Source organism: Chelonia mydas, chromosome 8 (assembly GCF_015237465.2).
Source record: "Chelonia mydas isolate rCheMyd1 chromosome 8, rCheMyd1.pri.v2, whole genome shotgun sequence".
Taxonomy (NCBI): Eukaryota; Metazoa; Chordata; order Testudines; family Cheloniidae; genus Chelonia; species Chelonia mydas.
Window position 1 is genome coordinate 29,269,227 of NC_057854.1, and position 20,107 is coordinate 29,289,333.

General features: G+C 41.3%; 1 protein-coding gene across 2 annotated transcripts in view; it reads right to left on the reverse strand.

The window, feature by feature from the left end:
- The window catches only part of SLIT3 (slit guidance ligand 3), a 798,441-nt gene that overhangs the window by 167,926 nt on the left and 610,408 nt on the right, over window positions 1-20,107 (reverse strand). For both annotated transcript variants that reach the window (XM_037906776.2, XM_043553076.1), the window contains 3 exons: window positions 14,815-14,965; window positions 13,556-13,630; window positions 2,887-3,030 (listed from right to left, as the gene is read on the reverse strand). In XM_037906776.2, the coding sequence (XP_037762704.1) occupies window positions 2,887-3,030; window positions 13,556-13,630; window positions 14,815-14,965 (370 nt within the window). The remainder of the gene's footprint in view (window positions 1-2,886; window positions 3,031-13,555; window positions 13,631-14,814; window positions 14,966-20,107) is intronic.

Consider the following 20,107-nt stretch of genomic DNA (forward strand, 5'->3'; position numbering starts at 1 on the left):
AGGACAGTGACTGACGCTAAACGAGCATCAGACCCCATTCTGTTTTGACTATCAAAAGTACAAATAGCTAACAAAGGGTCCTTCTCACCTCAGACGTGTATCATTATGAATCTCAAACTCCATTATTATATTTGCTCACACATGGCATTAAAGAGTGGTGGGCACTCTCCTGCTGAAATTACAGTGGGACCAAAAACCTTCGCTAGCATCGGACATGCAGTCAGCTTTAAAAATCTAATCATTTACTGAGTATGGGAGTAATCTAAAATGGATTTCTGAGGCCACCTGATAAGGGCTCTGGCTACCCTCTGAACATAACAACACTCACATTGCATTAACAGAATGACAATCCTAAATCGTTTTTTAAAAATTGTATTTAAGCAGTATGAAAGGAGACAGCAACGGTGGAAGCTTACGTATGGTATAGGAAAGGGTTTCCAAACCAAAACCAGCTCTGAAATCTTATTGTCATCATTAACTTTCCTATAGCAGCCAGAGGAAAAAAAGGTAGTGACTCCATAAAATGCCTCTTTGCTCAGTGCTTGTACCAGATGAACATACATTGCTGTGAGTTGTTATGGTAACAATGAATTTGATGGTAAAGCCTAATTGAATTGAAATACTATAATATCTAATTTTGCTTCATAGCCACAAAGACTTTAGAGCTATTCATGAAGCATGTGTCACATTTCATATAAAAGAATGTCGTGGTACATAAATGCCACTATTCATCTTCAGATTAAACATTATTCAGTATCTAAAGCATACCGCCAGAAAGTCCCAAAATACATGCGAACATGTGCTCCCACTCCAATAATCTAAGCATGTAAACTAAAGGGGATATAATTCTCTGCTCTGAAATCCAGGAAGTCTGCATTGAGTTCAGTATACCCTGTGTTCACATCCCCCACTGACACCAGCCAGCTAGGCAGTTGGATAGTACATTGATAGGAGGTACTTTCCCATTGCCTGAGAGAGATTAGATTTAGCAAGACAGATATAGATATTCACATTCTAATCAGACAGTAGGTGTGAAAGGCCATGACTTGACACTAGGTTTTAAGTGGATATACTTCCAAATCCAGTTATCACCTCAGTCACCTATAATATAAATAGATGGGTTCTAGTGCCATAAACAGTGGTTAAACAGAGCATGTTAAAAATGGGGAGACCAAAAAGCACATGACAAGAGATATTAACAGGACACCAAAAAGTTGGGAGGAACTTGTCCCTTCATGCAACGGTTCCATCTATGGCACAAACTCTAGAAGGAACATGCTATTATAAGAGAAGGGGGTGTCTAAGACCTGGTTGGATTAGGTCAGTTCTGGAAATATATTATATTGAAGTCATATGTCAGAATGACGTGTTTTTTGGATTCTATAAGTTTTAGAGGGTAACTTCACATAGCTAGGAAGGTTTTTAAATGTCTGTTCATCTCTATAACTATTTAATACATTTATAGAAGCACACAGGATTTTCAAAATCAATGCACGCCTCTGTCCAACATGGCCTCTTGGTTTAAGGCTACAGTTTTTATGCTCAAAGAATGCAGGTTTATAGATCCAAATATATGTCTCTGAAGCCAACTCTGGATTCTATACACACACTGGGTGCCCTTTCTGAAGGAAAACTTATACGTACAGATTTTCATTTCATGCTGTGTATATTTAGACTGCTTTAGCAGCTTGGGGGAAAGGCAGGTCAGGTCAGCACCATAGCTCAAATGCTAAATATCTTTCTATGAAAAAATACTTATTTTGTTTGGGAGCCCTGCCATGAGCTGCTTTCATAGCATAAAAAGTTAATTTAGTATCCACAAACAGTATTTAAAAGTTTCTCAGTAAAACACGCACAGCAGATGGACTAAGCCAAAGAAAAGCAAAAGTTGAAGGAACAGTGAAGGAAAAGTTCTCCAGTTTTTGTCTCTACGGGCCAAGTTGTGAGGTCCTCACCCAGGCAAACCTCCAAGTCACGTCAGGGTTGTTTTGCTTGAGTAAGGAGTGAAGGGTTTGGAACTATAATACTTTGCAAAGTAAGAAACACTTGTTGCTGTGACCAAACTGAGCTTTTTTAAAATTGCACTTGACATTTTGGAACCAATCACAGGGGAAGTCACATTGCTCAGATGTTATGTCCTCCTAGAACAGAGAGATTGTGCAAACAGGATATTTGTTAAGTTGTCAATTACATGCCATCATTCTTTCTGATTTTACTGGAACTTTTATCTCCGGTGTATGGAGCAGAAGCAAACTGTGATCCATTTTCCAGTGTCTGCTGTTTGTCTATAGGTCTAGGCACTTATGTGGCCCCATCACTGTAGGAACCTCACATGCATTAAAGAATTTATCCTTAACACTTATGAGAGATTGGAAACTTAAAAAACGGAGATATTAAGTGGCTTGCACAAGGCCATATGGGAAGTCTGTGGTGGAGCTGGGAATTTAACCCTTAATATACTGGAATCTAGAACAGTGTCTTCACCATGAGACCATATTGCATTTTATGATCACCATATGTCTCTGACATAATCACAGATAATGTCACAGTGAATTATACCAAAGCGAATTTTAAAAAGTAGAATTTTAGAAAGGATCTTAATTAATTCTAACTACCTAACTAACTAACTAAAATAGCTAAATGATTATATTCACTGAGCTTTGGCTCAAGAGTTTTACTGTCAATTTACTAATCCTTGAAAATCAGTTTATAAAGAAACAGAGTACCATAAAAATACACAGTGCTTTGTGAACACAGTAAGATACATTCCTTGCCCCAAAGAATTTACTGTCTAATAACTGTGGTGTAATTAGGTATGGCTGTAACCAAGCTCTTCCAAACAAGCAGCCATATTTTTCAGCAGTCAGACATAGATTTCACACTTACATTGTCTTGAGTCCTGTGAGGCCTCTAAACATTCGCCCTTGCACAGATTCCAGCTGATTCCCCGTCAGCATCAGTTCCTGCACTCCTGTTGCCCCATCAAAGGCACCTTCTCGGATCTCCTTGATCTTATTGTTATTCAGGTTTCTGGTGGGGGAAAGCAAAGGTAATAGGAAAAAGATTACTGTCTTGTTCCAAACATTTGTCAGCACAAGGGAAAGAGAGGCTTAATGAAGACTATGTGCTTTGCAGAAATTATCCAGCAAGGTTTTCAGTCTGTAACAGAGGGCAAGCAGCAGTTTGAAATCATAACGTACAAACAGCTCCCCTTTCACACCATTTATCACAAACACAATCATACCAAGATAGGAGACAGAACTGAGGTAAGCACGTGAGACCAAAGTCAAAGGAACTGCACCGTCACACCTGGTCTGAATCAGGCTCTTAATGGGCTTGATCCTGCAAGGTGCAGAGCATTCTGGCACACTACTTGTGCATACAGTTAAACACCTGCTTAAGTGGTTTTGCTGGACTGGGACCAGAGTGCTCAGCTCCTGCAAGCCTTATGTAATCACAGGGAGCAGAGCACATAACCCTGAAATATGGACCATCTTTACTTGGGTCTATTGTACAGCATCAAACACCACGCTGGCTTTAAATGTGTAAGCAATAATGAAGTAGAGAAACAAAATCAGATGTGAAGGGAACGATGAATGTAAATGTACAAAGTAATTAAACTACAAAATGGTTTAAACCTGAAATGAAACCTGGGCTGAATGTGCTGTATTTGTAAAAAAGCCAAATGGATTGAAAACTTCCATTTGATAAAATGCTGTTAGAGATTTATTAAAATAGGCTACTCTTATTTATGAAAATCAGGCCTTAAGTTCTTCAGAACCTTAGGGCTCAACCCTGCAAACATTTACTATGAGGCTCAGTGCATGCTATTCTGAATAATCCTACTGACTTCAGAGTTACTGCTCATAATAGTAAGCACTATTCTTTGTAATAAGGCTCTGAAGTATAGGGCCATGCATAAAACACATTTCTGTTCTCCAAAAAGCATACTATCTAAAGGCCAGACTCTGACACCGATACTCATATTGAGAAGCACCTTATTGCAGAAGTGGTCCCATTGCTATTCAACACAAGTAAGGGATTCCGAATCTGTGCCTAAATGAGGGAAAACAAGCAAACAAGAAGGCATTGGACTTGTGCCTGGACCATGCTTTTCTGAAGAATGGACAGTTTGATTAGGATAAAAGTTAATGGAACACATGGCAGCAGTACAATTCTGGCCTTAGATTCAAACAAACACTGTGGGGCTTGCTCTTTGCAGAACTTGTCCCTGAATGAAAGGAACTTTGTAGACTGGAGATGGGTTTCATGTGGTAAACTGTGGTAAGCTGGTTTATGTCTCCTGAACGACTGTCAGATACTGGGCCATACAGCATGTGACCCATCACCTCTTGTGCGTTCTGTAGTCAGCAAGGAGGAGAAAGAATGCCAACTATAAGATGGAAAAAAATCACGAAAATATATATACTTTTTTTTGGGGAGGGGGTGTGTGTGGATTTCCAAAAGTTTCTTGTGCTTTGTACTTTCATCCATGCTGTGAAGACAAGAGTTTATGTTCAGTGTCAAAGCCAGCCTAGTATGGATATTATGACATATGAATTTAATTTGGGGCTGAACTGTTGTCTGATGAAAGATAACTCAGTATCTCTTTTGTGTCTGTTTTGAATCCCTACATTATGTTACTTCTCCTGTTGCTCCCAGTGATTCCCTTTCCCTGGTGGTGACTATGGAGTGATGCATATTTGCTGTTTTGTTCTCTGACTGGTAATTCATACAACACCTTTGACCTGTAGTTCACCACTTATAATCCAACCCACACTTGTAGTGATTAGGTTTCATTACTATCTGAAGGCATGTAAAAGAATGTTTGTAATCCACTTCCTGGAGGACATATACCCATGTTGCAAAAACCAAACACAATCAGTAGGCTGGCCAGAGACTGGAGAAGGCCTTACCATCTCACCCTACAAATAGGACACACCAATCAGATCAGAAATAAGGCATATTACTTGACACTGTGTCAAAGCTTGCACCTTTCACTGTCAACAGAGTCACTACTGTAGAAATGGAACTTCAACCACCTGGGTTGTTGAACTCTGCTCCGTTCACCAGCAGTGCACATGACTAGTTTTTAAGTGTCCAAAAACATGCTAGGTGTTTTACAGAATAGACAAAAATATATCCCCAGCCCTGAAGATCTTAAAATTCAATATTAAATAGTATAAGATAAGCCAAACAGTAGAGGAGAGGAAAGACCAGGCTTACAACAGTAAATGGAGATCAGACTGTTCTGTAATCCCACTGGGATCATAGTCAAAGTAGACGTCTCACGAAGATCGGTTCCCTTATTTGTCTTCTTGAACCCATTTCCTCCCCATTAGACTTAAAAAAAAGAGATGGGTAACTGACAACAACTGCCCTTTACAAATATCTACCATTATGTGAAGGCGACCCTGAAGCCTGACTGAAATTTTGAAAGATCTACCAGAATCCTAGACCTTGGAAATAAGGGACTTTTCACATTCAAGCTGCCTAAAAAGATTCTCCCTGATGGCAAAATGGCGAGAAAAAAAAGCAGCAAAACTTTAACTATTCTTGTCTTATAATTTGGACAAAAAACAGGTTACCATTTTCAGAGGTGACAATGTAAATTCATAGTGAAAATGGTATGTTTCCATCTGGAATAAACATCTGAAAAAACTCTGACTTCACAGCAGACTTCTACTATTTCAAACATTAAAAGCCGTGTCCTTCAGGAATGCTGAGATTCCATCCCAAATCATACTTGAAACAAGTGCTTTGAAATAATATTAGATCAGTCTTGGCAACCTTCCAGCTCTATCCTATTTTCCATCTGTTACTCTGGATTTGTTTTACAGAGGTACATGAGTTTTCTTTTAAGTAAATTTGTTGGGGGCAAATAATGCTGGGCTAATCTCTATCTGGTGAGCAGGTCATACTACAAGTGGCAGTAATATAGGTTTCCTCATGCAGCCCTACTGGTGCACTTTGACCCTTCCATACAGCCTCTCCTCCTGGCTCCATGCCCATTGGTCTTTCTGCTGGGACTGCTGGTGGGGCACAGGCAGTTCAGAGACATGAATATCTGTCTTCTAGAGTCAGCCCTCCAACTCCTTGACATAGCCCAATTAATAACTTTGGTCACTACCAACTGCAGCTAGATTTGATCCTGTATTACCTAGACATGAGGGGCTCAGGGTCCTAACATCCAAATTCTAAGCCACTCAGAGCAAAGGAAGTTTCAGAGACACCGAGAACCATAATTCAGGCTAGTTCAGAGACACAGAAAACCAAAGGGTAGGCTTACCCACCACTAGAGCTGAACAGGAAATAATTTTCCCATCCCACAAATATATTTGAAATTTCAGAAAATCTTCCCTGTTTCACAGTGGGAGGAAACCGAGACCTTCAGAAACTTCACAAAAAATTAGAGCGAGAGAGACACATGGCCATATGAGCCAATAGCCTGGTGGGTTAGTGTACTCATCTGGGATGCGAGTGACCCAGTTCAAATCCCAGTTCTTCTTCATTTGTAGCAAAGACTTGGAACCCAGGTTTTCTACATCCCAGATGAATGCCTTAGCCACCAGGCTATCCTAGGGCCTTTGTTTCTTGTCGTGACCAGAAATTCCATCCTGGACCTGAGGAAACCTCTCTCAGTGAAAGTTTCATTATGCCAAACCCTTCTTGCAAAAAGTTTTGATTTGACAAGTCAGCATTTTCTGACTAAAAACCATTTAGTCAAAAAATTCCACACCAGTTCTATTCACCACCTTTGCCATTATATATCCAACCTGGACTTAAAAATCCTTGAGTCCAAACAATCCAGTACCCTTCTTTCTTTTGAAAAATAAAACAACAAACAAACAAACTGTGAATTGGATTTAAAAGTCTGAAACCTACTTTCCAGGAGAGAATGTGGCCTTGTGACTAGAACATGAGGTTGCAGGTTAAGAGTTCTGTTTCCAGCTCCGACACTGACAAGTGGCCGACCTCAGAAAAATCACCATCCACTTTCCTGTGCCTATATTGGCTCTGATTTACATCCCCCACCTCCACTTATAAATATCTGGGACAGCTCTAGAAAGTGTAAGATCCATTCCCCCGTGCATCCACTTCAGAATGGGAGTATAATAATTGGGGTCTTTTTCAAATATGCATGCAGCTCAACTTTATTAGATAGACCCTGTACTGGCTTTGTTGTATCCATGATGAGCTATCATGTAAATTTGTACTGAGAGACTTCTTAAAAATTGGACACATTTGATTCCCAAATCCAGGGGTCAATGAATCCTTTGGGACCATTTAAATACATGGCTTACTGACAGAACAGACAAAGGCTCCAAAGTGAAAACTGCCCGCACGTGCCATCTCTAGGGGAGAAAGCGGATGCCATTGCCTCTCCATACAAATAGGTTAGGCTACCACATAGAACTATGGGAGTTCAAATGGGCATAAATATGCAAAGATTGTGAGGTGCTCAGATACTGTGGAAATGGGGTGCATAAATGTACCTCACGTAGCTTGAGAGGGGATTTCCTTTGTTATTGTTAATGGTAAGAGTCACTTTACCATCCAGTATTACAACAAGTGTTTTGTCCAGCACAACCCTGGTGCATAGTGTTACATGTAAGGTTAAAAATGAAGGGAATAGGGAGCGCAGTGGAACCCAGCCCTGGATTAATGAGCGTCCACTGTGTGCTGCCAGCTTACTCCTGCCTCGCAGTTGCAGGAGTGAGGCATGGCTAAGGGCTTCATTACTATAAAGATCAGTTCAGGCCATGACTCCACAGACATGTCCATTCTCTGCCTATACCCTGTCCTTTTTTTTTTTTTTTTTTTTTAAAGCTTTGTACTTGTGCATATGAGAAAAGGGCTTGATACCACTAATTCCCACTGCTGTGTACCACTGCTGTGTACTAAGCCGAGGGCTCTATATCTCATTTCTGTTCACAGGTGGCCTCCACCAGCACTTGTGCTGGGGTGCAATTGTCAGGCACAATGCACAAAGACTAGCAGGATCAATGTTCTGCATCTACAGAGCTCTGGTTAATTTGGCTGTTTTTACGTAGTAGTGATAACCCCTAACATCCTGTTGCTACCATGCAATAAAATCCACCAAAAATGCATGGACAGCTGAAAAGGAAATGGGTCTTGAGGCATGTCTGCAAGCACTAATGTGCACAAGCATGAAACAAAGGGGAACACATACAAAGCCTGGTCATCATTAAAGACTTTGCTCTCTAACTTGTACCTGCTGGTAAAGTTTAAACCTGCACCCACATTTTGGGAGAGGAGGAAAAAAAGGAGTCTCTTGGAAGACTTGGCCTATCAAGATATTATATCAAAATGTGTCTCTGACCACACAGAGCGTAGAGCTATTAAGGTATAAAGGTGCCATTTTTAGAGGGCTACTGCTCAGAGTCTTATCTATTTACATTAGTGGGCAAAGTTTATAATGGTGTTATACCTGTTGGTCATGCAGAGTTAACATAGTTATGGGAAAGGGAGATGGATTCTATTCTGGGTCATACATCAACAGAATTGTTTATCCAGTGCTAATTGCTGGGTTAAATGCTCTTTTAGGTTTTTATCCTGCTAGTCATCACTGTAGTATGTAAGCACTTTCCACATAAAATCGATAACAGCACAGTCCCTAGTGGAATTTATGGAGTCTCTGGAACTTCTCCTGTTTCAGGGTAAAAATACTGCTTGTGTTAGGAGTTAAATTTTTAACTATGTCAATTGCTTTCTCTTGGTTTTAGGTTGATTCTTTCCCCAAGGGTTTTATAATTTTTTTTAAGTTGGTTGGAGAAGAGAGTTTGAGTACAAAAGCACTTTAGTCATTCTTATGGAGGAAAGGACTTTTTTAGCATTTTAGGCATACTAAAGACAACTGAGCAATTTTGATTTGGGATCACTGGGCCACAGTGAATATAGAACTCACAAAACTGATGATAGATTGAGTTGTTTTCAGAGTAGAACTGCTCTTTAAGGCTTTAATTACTAGAATAAACACTGCAATGCACTCAGTGACCAGATAGTGCAGATTAAGGAAATAAAGGAAAAACTCAGGTGCACTCAGGCTACTAGGTTCCAAAACACGCTAAAGACATATCTATCTGGTGAGCACCAAATAAAGTACACTACAGTAACGCTTGGTAGAGGTAATGAAGACATGGGTTGTCAGTGTTTTGAAGAAAGGATGGCAATTTAGGAATATTTTAAAGGAGAAAAAACACTCTTGGCCATGGGTGACATTTGAGATTCTATGTTCAAAAATGACCCCACATTGCAGACCCTATTGGCACACTTGGAACAAGGGAAGCCACCGATCAAGTGATTCTATAGACATTTCCCCTTACCCACAAGCACTTATTCCTGAGATTCCAGCTGCTGTTTTGCATCCACTTTGCAGCGTCAGCTAGGAAACCAAGAGAGTTGCTGTGGTGTGAGACAGTATAAAATACAGGTACGTCTAGCACTCTGCTAATACTATAGACTGTTCCATCCTATATATGGAATTACATAGTTAATTACTGAAGTTAATCAGGAAAAAAAATGATAGGCACAGAAGTTTTACCCTTTCAAAAATCAGCAAGCTCATTTTAGTGGTTTAATTTCTAAATAAAAGGCTGCCTAACTTGATATTATGGGCTAGTGACCTTTAGGATTTAATTTAGGACGAAGGATTTAATTTCATTTGCAGCCCTATAACATGTAAAATCAATTTAATCCTAGGCTGTAATTTCATACACTAAGATTCAGCCTAGAAGGAATATTTTCAAATTATTTTAACCACTGGATGTAATTGTATATTATAGGCCAGGCTGTTGCCTATGAACCTTGCCTGACACGTGCCATTATAAGACTCTGTTTTCAGTTGCTGATAACTTTTTCAAACTCTTGCCATTTCGGCAGATATTTTCCATGCTGGGTGTCTGCCTCAGGCTGACCTTTGAAAAACTGAAGTTTCCCCAGGCTTTGAAGCAGGGACTTGAAATTTGACAGGGGGCTGGCCTTTGTGTCAGGGTAGGTCTACACTTACAGCGGTGTGCAGAGTACCAATATTGCATCCTCAGCTATCAGGGGCATAAATAGCAGTGTAGACGGTGAGGTACTGCTTAGGAGAGTAGAGCAGAGCGCCCCACGTGCCAGAATCCTACGGTATATACCGTACATGGCTATCTACATGCCCGAGCAGTGCCACCCACATCTACACTGCTATTTTTAGCAGTGTAGTGTCTCGCTGCTTCCCCATTGCTGGACACTGGCCCCGCTGTAGTGAAAGAGTCAGGCAGCAGGAAAAGGCTCTGGCCGGATCTTTTCCTGCTGCCTCACCCCTGCCAGAGTCTTTCATACCGCATTTAGCTACACACCACCGTGAGTATAGTCGCAGCTTGCCTTTCACTGCGGCGTGTAGCTACACGTACCCTACATACTGAACCACATGTAGACAAGTTCACAGAGACGTGCTTTATGCCATTCCTGTGAAAATCTCCTCAAATTTGGCCAAGTTATAAGACTATGAAAAACTGCAGGTTCCACATGCTGCCTAGAGTCTTGAGATTTTAGCAGTTAAAGTCCCCCAAAATTCTGTCCATAATGGGCATGCTCCAGCCCAAGCCTGAGCAGGACTTGCCCTGCAATTGCAGCTCTGGTCAGCTGTGAGCTACACCGGAGAAGGGTCTGGGTGCAGGCACCTGGACTGTGAGCAGGGAGACTCTCTCTCTCTCCTGTGCTTTCAGTGCCTCCTCTGCTTGGCCTTGGCAGCGTGGAGAAGGAATCTGCATGATTTGAACGCAGATGGGAAGACAGCCAGACCTCTCGGGCGTAACCTTAGGGTGGCAGGGGTTGACTGTCCTTCAGACTGTAAAATGGGGATAAAAGTAACCCTTTCCCCTGTACCATCTAGGGGTGTTGTGAAAGTAAATTCATTGTGAAGCACTCAGATACTACAGCGATGAGTGCCATAGAAAAGCCCATGACACACGTAACACCGGTCATGTGGTGCTTACAAATGAATGTGGTAAGGACCCTCTCAAAGATGTCCCTAAAATGGTAGTGAAATCAGTCTGCATTCCACACCCACACTGAAAAAATGGGGGCTTGATCCAATTTTCTTGCCCTTTTATATGAAAAGTGGCAGCAGTAGGTGGCTGGAAGGCTTAACCAACATCTTTTCCATCACATTCCCTGCCACACACAATAAGCAGCTGTGTTAGAGTCAGAACCATCTGCAACCCCATCCACCAGTGTCTCCCTGGCACAGACACTGCTAAGTAAACCCCTTGTACAACTCACTGAAGCAGCCTATCACTTAGTAAAAGGGCATTTGGTAAAGGGCACTGTAGTGACCCTGAGTGGCCTCCCTCCCCACGGGAGAGCAAGGGACCATTACACTCCTCCTGGAGGGCAGAGCCTAGATTGCCCCACCCCACCTCGCCAGAAGTACAGGGCATAGCCGGAAGTATAAAAGGCAGGCCCTGCAGCACAGTTGAGGGAGAACCTGCGGAGGAGAAGGACGTTTCGCCTGTTCCCAGCCCTGAGACTGTTTTGTTGCTGGCCGCCTGAGCCTCCTCAAACCCAGGCCCCAGCTCAGTTATAGACTCCGTTTAATGGCTGGCAGCTTGAGCCGCCCAAGCCCAGGCTAAAGCCTGATCATGACTGTTGGTCGCCCAGCCCTATTGTGGGTTCTTGACTGTCCTGTGGACTCTGGTCCTGGCCAGACAGAACTGGACTGAGTGGCCTCCCTCCGCCTAGGAGAGCGAGGAACCATTACGGGCACGCAATGACATACAGGGGAGCTATTTTCCTGGTGGCTCAATTGCTTTATGGATGCTTCTAAAGCCATTTTATGAAAGTGTGTGTCTACAGTGTTTCAAACCATGGAAAGTGGTGGCATAATCAAGTTTGATGCATGCTTTTCAGGAAAACTAGCTTAAACTGTTTTAAAGAAGTCAATGTTCTCCAATACCTTTTTCTAAAATCCCAGCACGCCATGTGGGACAACCCTTTTACTAAAGGGTCTTCAGGTAGGGCAGGAAAAAATGAAGCCCAGCTAACCAGCATGGCTAGAGAATTCTCTGCTTGGAGGCTGCTATTGAACTTCTATATGAGGCAATGCTTTGTTATGAACTTCAGGGCACAATTACCTCTCCTTGCCAGACCTTTCATTGCCAGAATCCGAACATCTGAACTGCACCTGTAATCTTACATTCTTATCTTCTGCCAAGAATAAAGCACGGAAGATTTATTGCTTCATAGGAAACAAGCTCTTAAAACACATGGCTGTTTCATGCTGCATTTATGAATAGCAATGCTGCCTTGTCAAAATGCCCCAACTCCTTATAGATCTATAGGCACAAGAAGGACAGCTGCTCAGTCTCTTTTAAGTGTCAAATGAAATCAAGGAAATGATCCCTACTATCACATCTCTTATTTCCAACAACTAAAACATGATCATGTGAGGGGTTTTTTTGCAGTTGCATACACTTATTTATTTTGCAGTGCTATTTACTGTATGTAATTACGCACTATGACCTCTATAGGCAACAGGGCTTTCTGAAAACGTCACCAACATTTACTAAAAAGCAACAACATGCCTTCTTCATGGTATCTTTCATGGTGTTCTAGGCTTACAGATATGACTAACTCCCATGTTCTCTTTCAGCCCTGAGGTGCGGGATCTAAAATAAATAGCATCTGAAACATTGGCAGCCTTCAAATTGACAAAAAGGAACCACGCCAGGCTTGTGTGTCAGATCCTGAGATCTTGCATGACTTGAATCGGCCGGGAGGTTCCAGATGTTCAGTAACATGCGGAAATGTAAAGAATGTGCGTTAGGGAGAGCAAGTGTGGTTGGTTGGTTTCCCCAAACTTGGTTTGACTGACCTATGTAATTTTACTCAGTAGAAACTGTAGATGGGATTTGGGTGAGGGAAAGAGAGTTCAACAATAAGGTCCGATAAGAGCCACTTTCTAGGATAAATTTAAATAGAGCCCATAAAAATCCTTTTATAATAGAGCTCCAACGGGTACATTTGAAGCCATTAATACTTGCAGCAGAATATTTATCAGGAGAGATCTCATATTAGTGAATCTCCCAAAACTATGACTTATTCAAATATGCACACTCCATAGGGACAGAATGATGCATAGGGCTGATAAAGGACTATAGAACCTCAAAGGCAGCAGCTTTTTTCTACTCTACAGAATATTAGTGAGTACAAGAAGTTGGTCCAATAAAATAAAATATATTTTATATATCACCCACCTTGTCTCCCTCATGGGCCATCAACACAGCTACAGCAACCCTGCAAACATATCTTCGGAAGTAAGGGTTGAAGTACTTGGACAACATGGGAAGCTTGTGGTGCCATTGCCTGTCCCGCACCTGGTCTGTGGCTAAACTGAGGACTAAATTCACTTAAATCTAAATGGAAAAAATACCGGACATTCTACTATTGTCATACAGGACTGTCTAAATGGGACTCCTCCCCTTCTTCACAGTACAAGGTAGCAGGGATTATATTACATATGGATATTAACGAGACAGGAACTTGAACTTACATTTTCCTTAGGCTGGGCAGTTTCTTGAAGACTCCGGTGGCTTCTAGAACTGAGATATCATTGTCATTTAGACGGCTGGTGGGAACAAACAAAAAGGCACTTAATGCTTCATGGATCTCTGTAGCTGTGTGTCTGTGGTGTACAAGATTGCTACACAGAAAATTATGGCTTTTGTTAAACAAAAAGAAGCATCCCACCCTAATTTCCTGCCAACTCTCTATCCACCACCTATTTGAGCTCCATACAACAGAAGGCGTTATAGACAAAAAACACATAAACATAACTGTATAGAAAGCTTAGAATTTCCTTAAGAGGCATGAGATTGATTTGGTCAAAAATATTTTGTCATAAAAGGCCCTGATGACCACGAAGGGAACATTATATCCCTTCACTTCAAAGTGCAGGGTGCTGCTTTGGAAAGAAACCTCTACACAGCTTGAGGACCTGCTTACCTGAGGGATCTCTTTCTTCTCACACCATACTGCCACTGAAGAAGTGCTCTACCTGAAGCACAGTTCTGTGCAAATGAGAGGGAATGGCTTGCAGAGCATTTTCTATATGGCCCCTTAGATCTGAAATTTGCTTCCCATGTTTGGGTCTGAAATAGCCCATGCCCGTTGATCCTCAGAAGTACTGCAAAGACCATTCATTAGCAAGGGCTATTAGACACGGCAGAGAGCGTGGGTAGCAGGCTATATTGCCCTGACTGAATTTGTACCTGATTAAATTTAGTTTAATTTTGTTGTGTGCATGCTTTACTATGCTCCGAAGGGTTCAGATGTGGCTCAGCATCCTTTCTTTTCTTTTCTTTGTATTAAGTGGAAATAAATAAAATACCTTAAATACATGAAAAGATTTAAAGAGGACACAAGCACTAAAAGAGGACCAAATCCTGAAGATACTGTGCTATATCCAATATTGTCTTATACTCCATTAAATTGGATAATTTGCCTTTCATCTGAAAGGATCCCCAAAAGTAGAAAGCATACATAGAACATATTAGCTCTTTTATATACAGAGTCACTTCACAGTTTAATGTGTGCAGACAGTTCTGAGGTGGAATGAATGAGCTGGTTCACAGCCTTACAAAAAGATTTAGGCCAAAGGAATACCCTTTTTAAAAAAAAAAAAAATTAGCAGCCCTGCATTTTGAAAGGTCCAATAAACAAGTAGTTTAAAAAAAAAAAGAGGAAAAATGTGCAAAGGATGTTCAGAATGTCGCATTCACCATAACCACCTCTGGAGGGCATGCCACTTACAGATCGGTAGCATATTCAGGAAGGTGACTGGGTAAGCGGGTGAGTTTTTGGTTGGAACAGTCTACAATTGTTCCTTCGCAGCGACACTTTTCAGGACAGACAAGGTCCATGAAGCACTCCCCGGTGAACTTACTTCTGTAATCCTCTGAACCTGCAAGGAAATGGAAATGTAACCAGGTAAACAGCCTGACAATTAACAATCACAGAAATAAGAGATTGAAAGGAGACCCCTCAGTTCCTTGTCCTTCATTTCCATTCACTCCCCGTAGTCTCCCCTAGCCAGTGCAGAGCTGCTCCCTACATTACATTCCAAGGTGTTTTGTCCAGCTCTTTTTTCAAATGACTCGAGAGGATGGGCTCCTGCCTCTTTCCTTCTTCCCTTGGGAGATTATTTCATAGTCTTGTAGGCTTCCCTGTTAAAACATCTTTTTCTTAATCTTGTCTAATTATCCCTTTGGGGTCCATCCACAGGCCTGCACACATACAGCCTCGCTGCAGTCAGGTTTGCCCATGTGCACTTCACTCTTGCATTAGGGCAGAGGGTCTAATGGTGTCAGCAAAAAAGATGGTGTGTTCAAGTGAAGCAGTCATTTGAAACATGGGTGTTCAGAAAGGATTCTTTTACTAGCTATTAACCTAGCATAAGTGAGCCTAGTCACTTTGCAACAATTAGATATCTTGACTAACAACATGAAACAAAAAGCAGTTGAAAATAACAGCAGTTTAAATCATGTTCATTTCAATCAAGGTAAGCACAGACTGAACTTAGAGAGAATCATTCTCTAACATGCCATTATATTGTAATTGCCAAACCTCTTTGACCAGGCTTTTGACCCATTCTAACGAAATGCTTTTCCAATTAGGTTCAATGAACTACTCCGTACTTTTCAGCTTTTTTTTATTAATAATATGGGGTTTGAAACTTGATCTCTCTGCTTCTGGAGCCAAAAGTATTAACAAATGTGTATGTAAATCCAAGGGTTGCCAGGACAGATCTAGTCATGCAATACTTGCCTGCTCACTTCATATTTCATTATGGAACCACCAAAAACTTCTTTGGAAACATTTGTTATGCTCAAATGATCATAACAACCAAAACCATATTTTAACTTGTCCAGGGCCCCCAAAAGCCAATTGTAATTGTAAAAGGTCTTTGTCACTGCCAAAAAACACTTAGTTGAAAAGCACTAATTCAAACAGGCAATACCTTTTTCAGAGTGATTTGAACAAGCTCATTTTTAAAGAACTCTGGAAAAAAAAACAACAACTAAAACCCAAGTTGAAATTTGCCTTCTGAGAGTTGATGTCATTTTTATTCTAGTTTCCCTGTCGAGGCTGATAAAAACATCACTACTTGTTGTATGATTGCTAACCAGAAGAAGAAGAAATGATCATCCAATAGCACCATTACGTTATTAATTCCTGTTACATTATCACCTTACCAGGGGAATCAGGTGAAATCTGGTAGCTCCAAAGTTCTAGCAATTTGATCATCAGACCTGTAGGTTTAAGTCCCATAGATAGACTTGCATTTAATTTATAACACAATGGTTAAAACTACAGTGCAAAAAGGAAAGCAGGTAACACACTGCTTTGCGTAGTACAGATACCAGGGTGATGAATGCTCTGCAAAAAGACAGGTCATCATTCTGTTGAGAAATTAAATTCATTTAAGGTCTGATCTGGCTATTGTTTTTAGCCTGAAGGCAGGGGTGAAAGTAACTTAAAAGGACTTACCAGTACGCCGGAGTCCTGAGCGGGGGCGTGGCCTCAACTGGAAGAGGTGGGGCCTTCAAAGAGTTAAAGGCCCCTGGGCTCCAGCTGGGAGCCCCCAGGCCTTTAAATCACCCCCCAGAGCTACCAGCTGCAAAGGCGGCTGGGAGCCCCAGGGCTCAGGGGCAATTTAAAGGGACCCGGGCTCCAGCCACTGCTACCGCAGCAGAGCTCCGGGCCCTTTAAATCACTGCCTGAGTCCAGCTGCCGGAGTCCCAGGGTAGTGGCGGCAGGGCTCGGGCGGTGCTTTAAAGGGCCCAGGGCTCCTGCCTTTAAATTGCCAGCTTGGGGAAGCCGGTCCAGTCCGGCAAGGCGTACCGGACCATACCGGCTTACTTTCACCTTTGCCTGAAGGCACTGGAAACAGACTTTGAAGATATTTAAAACTGAAAACCTTTGTGCTCAACACTTCCTTATTCATTTAAAATCACTTAAAACATTAGGCAGCAATATCCCATTGTATGTTTTAATTTGCTTTAAAAATAACTACTACAAAAATACTTAAATTCTATTGTTTTCTGCAGTAACAGCCAACTCTCTCCTGAAAATCCCATAACTGGTGCACAAGTTAAAATGGTGACAGGTAAACACTACTGCATATGATGGAGAACACTCTACATCTGAGACCATTAGAACTTCAGAATTGTTGTTACACCACGCACACTGAGCAGTCCCCAGGAATTAAGGAGTGACCAGAAACGGGTTTGAGAATATATCAAATTTAACCTCTGAAAAATTCAATTGTCACTTTCATTATAAATCCATTCCTTGAAAGAATAATTGTGAATGCAATAATGTGGTGGCGAGTAACTGTTTATTTAGGCATTTTGTCTGCTTTGGACATAATATCCAGTGTCCTGTGGGTAAATGGGAGATGGGTGATGGAGTGGAAAATCTAGTAAAAAAGGTAGAAAGGAGCATATATTTTTGAGGGATGTAAGATACTAATTTCTAGACATTTTTCTCAACCTTTTTGGAAAAGCTAATAGAAGGAAATTTACCACATGTGACTTTGCAACTTTCAAATTCCAATTCTCCCGCTGTGCACATCTCTCATACCTATGCTGCATCAACCATTAGAAACCCATCTAGCCAGGGCACCAGTCCACCACCTGCATGCTTGGATCAGGTGAAAACCCTTCAGAGCTCAGCAGGAGAGAAAGGAAGCAAAGGGTTTAAAAAAAGATTTAAAGAAGAGTGATCTGTATAAGCATGGAGTCAAAGTGATAAATAACACACACATCCTCCTCAAGTAGTCAAAGTCATCCATTAGGCTGAAAGACAGCAGGAATCAGCTGCCAAAGATTAGATAAAATTTACTATTTGACTAGAGCCTGGAGATCACTTGGACAGGTGGCTGCTCTATTAAGTTATTCCCATCAGGGAAACTAATGTAAAATGCAGCCATCTGCTTGCAGAACTAGTTAAATGTGTATCCCTATCTCTACATGCAATATTTTATCAGCATATTACCTCAGAGGTTTAGGTGGATATGGTATGACTTAAAAAGCACAGTTAGAGATCATGTGCAAATACTACTTCATCTATTCTAAAAATTAACCTTAGTGAACCATGGAGAAGAGCTATAGAAGCAGTGCAAAAGACTTCAGCAGTCTCTCGTTGGAGTCTGTTTTTGAAGTTTTTTTGTCAGCCACACTATCAGAGGCTCGTTCACCTGCGCATCTACCAATGTGATATATGCCATCATGTGCCAGCAATGCCCCTCTGCCATGTACATTGGCCAAACTGGACAGTCTCTACGTAAAAGAATAAATGGACGCAAATCAGATGTCAAGAATTATAACATTCAAAAACCAGAGAACACTTCAATCACTTTGGTAACTTGATTACAGACCTAAAAGTTGCAATTCTTCAACAAAAAAACTTCAAAAACAGACTCCAACGAGAGACTGCTGAATTGGAATTAATTTGCAAACTGGATACAATTAACTTAAGCTTGAATAAAGACTGGGAGTGGATGGGTCATTACACAAAGTAAAGCTATTTCCCCATGTTTATTCTCTCCCCCCCCCCCACAGACATTCTTGTCAACTGCTGGAAATGGCCCACCTTGATTATCACTACAACAGGTTTTTCCCCCCCGGCTCTCCTGCTGGTAATAGCTCACCTTAAGTGATCACTCTCGTTACAGTGTGTATGGTAACACCCATTGTTTCATGTTCTCTATGTATATAAATCTCCCCACTGTATTTTCCACTGAATGCATCCAATGAAGTCAGCTGTAGCTCAAGAAAACTTATGCTCAAATAAATTTGTTAGTCTCTAAGGTGCCACACGTACTCCTTTTCTTTTTACAAGAATTAAGTTGCCTCTAAAAAGGAGTTGCCAAAGATGGTAATTGGGGAACTGCATTAAACTGAAGTGCCCGTTACTGTTACAGAATTTTTACCTAATAAGCTCAAAAGCACTGTTACAACAAGCAGCTGATAAAGCAATAAAATGTCCGAAGGCAGATACAGATTTTTCTCATTTCACAAAAGGGTAAACTGCAACAAAGTTAAGCACAAAATTTTCAAGAGAGTCCACTAAATTGGGGTGCCTTTTTTCTGGTCCTCAACTTGAGAAATTAAAGTTCAATGGCCAAGGACTTCTTTTTATAGGGATTCTTTGTTAAATTCTGAGATGCCAGACACCCAGCAGCTCCCAGTGGGTGCTCAGCACTTCTGGGAAATCAGGCCACATATAAGCACCTGGATGCCATTTTAAGTACTCATTTAGTTAAAATTTTGACATAGGTGTTTCAAATTGACCACCCAAAATTAGTGGACGAAACTGAAAATGTAGTTCTCAGTGCTTTAACGAAAATCAGAGTGGCAGAGAACACAACAAAACCAAACCAGGAATCCTGATGCCATTTCTTAAACTAACCACTAGATAACACTATCTTCGGATTTATTGGAAAAAATAGCCAGGGCCTGGTGATTCACTAGTCTGCGTCAGCAACTCTTGTCAGGCCTGATGTATTCATTGCCCTAATTCACTGTTGTCATAATCTGTATCTAAAAGATGCCATGTAAGGTATCAAACAAGCTGGTAACACACGGGCCAAGAAAATAATTGTGTGGGGTATGAACAAAGAGTTATAAATATGTGCTAGAATCATGTTCTTACAATGTGTTTGGCAAGCAACGTATAAGCTCAGCCTGCCCTAGACAAAGAAACGTGTATTTGCTTGTCTGACCAGTCTGGTCGTCAGGCAGAGCCAACGAAGGTACATTTACATATATGGTGAACAAAGCTAACAAGCGAGGGAGCAGACAGCATGGTGTCTGTACCCCAACAGGGGAAAGAAACTTTGCCAGGGCTTACTTTTCAAAGAATACATTTCAAAGGTTTATTAGACTCTGCAAAGAAGGAGCGAGAACCCCATAGTCATCCTTCACTTACGGAGACAAAAAAACCAGGCGCTTTGGGCCCTGTGATTGGATCCTGGCTAAGGACTAGCCAGCCATGCTGGAAGAACTTCTATGTGAGAAAATTTTGAACAAAATACTCTAGT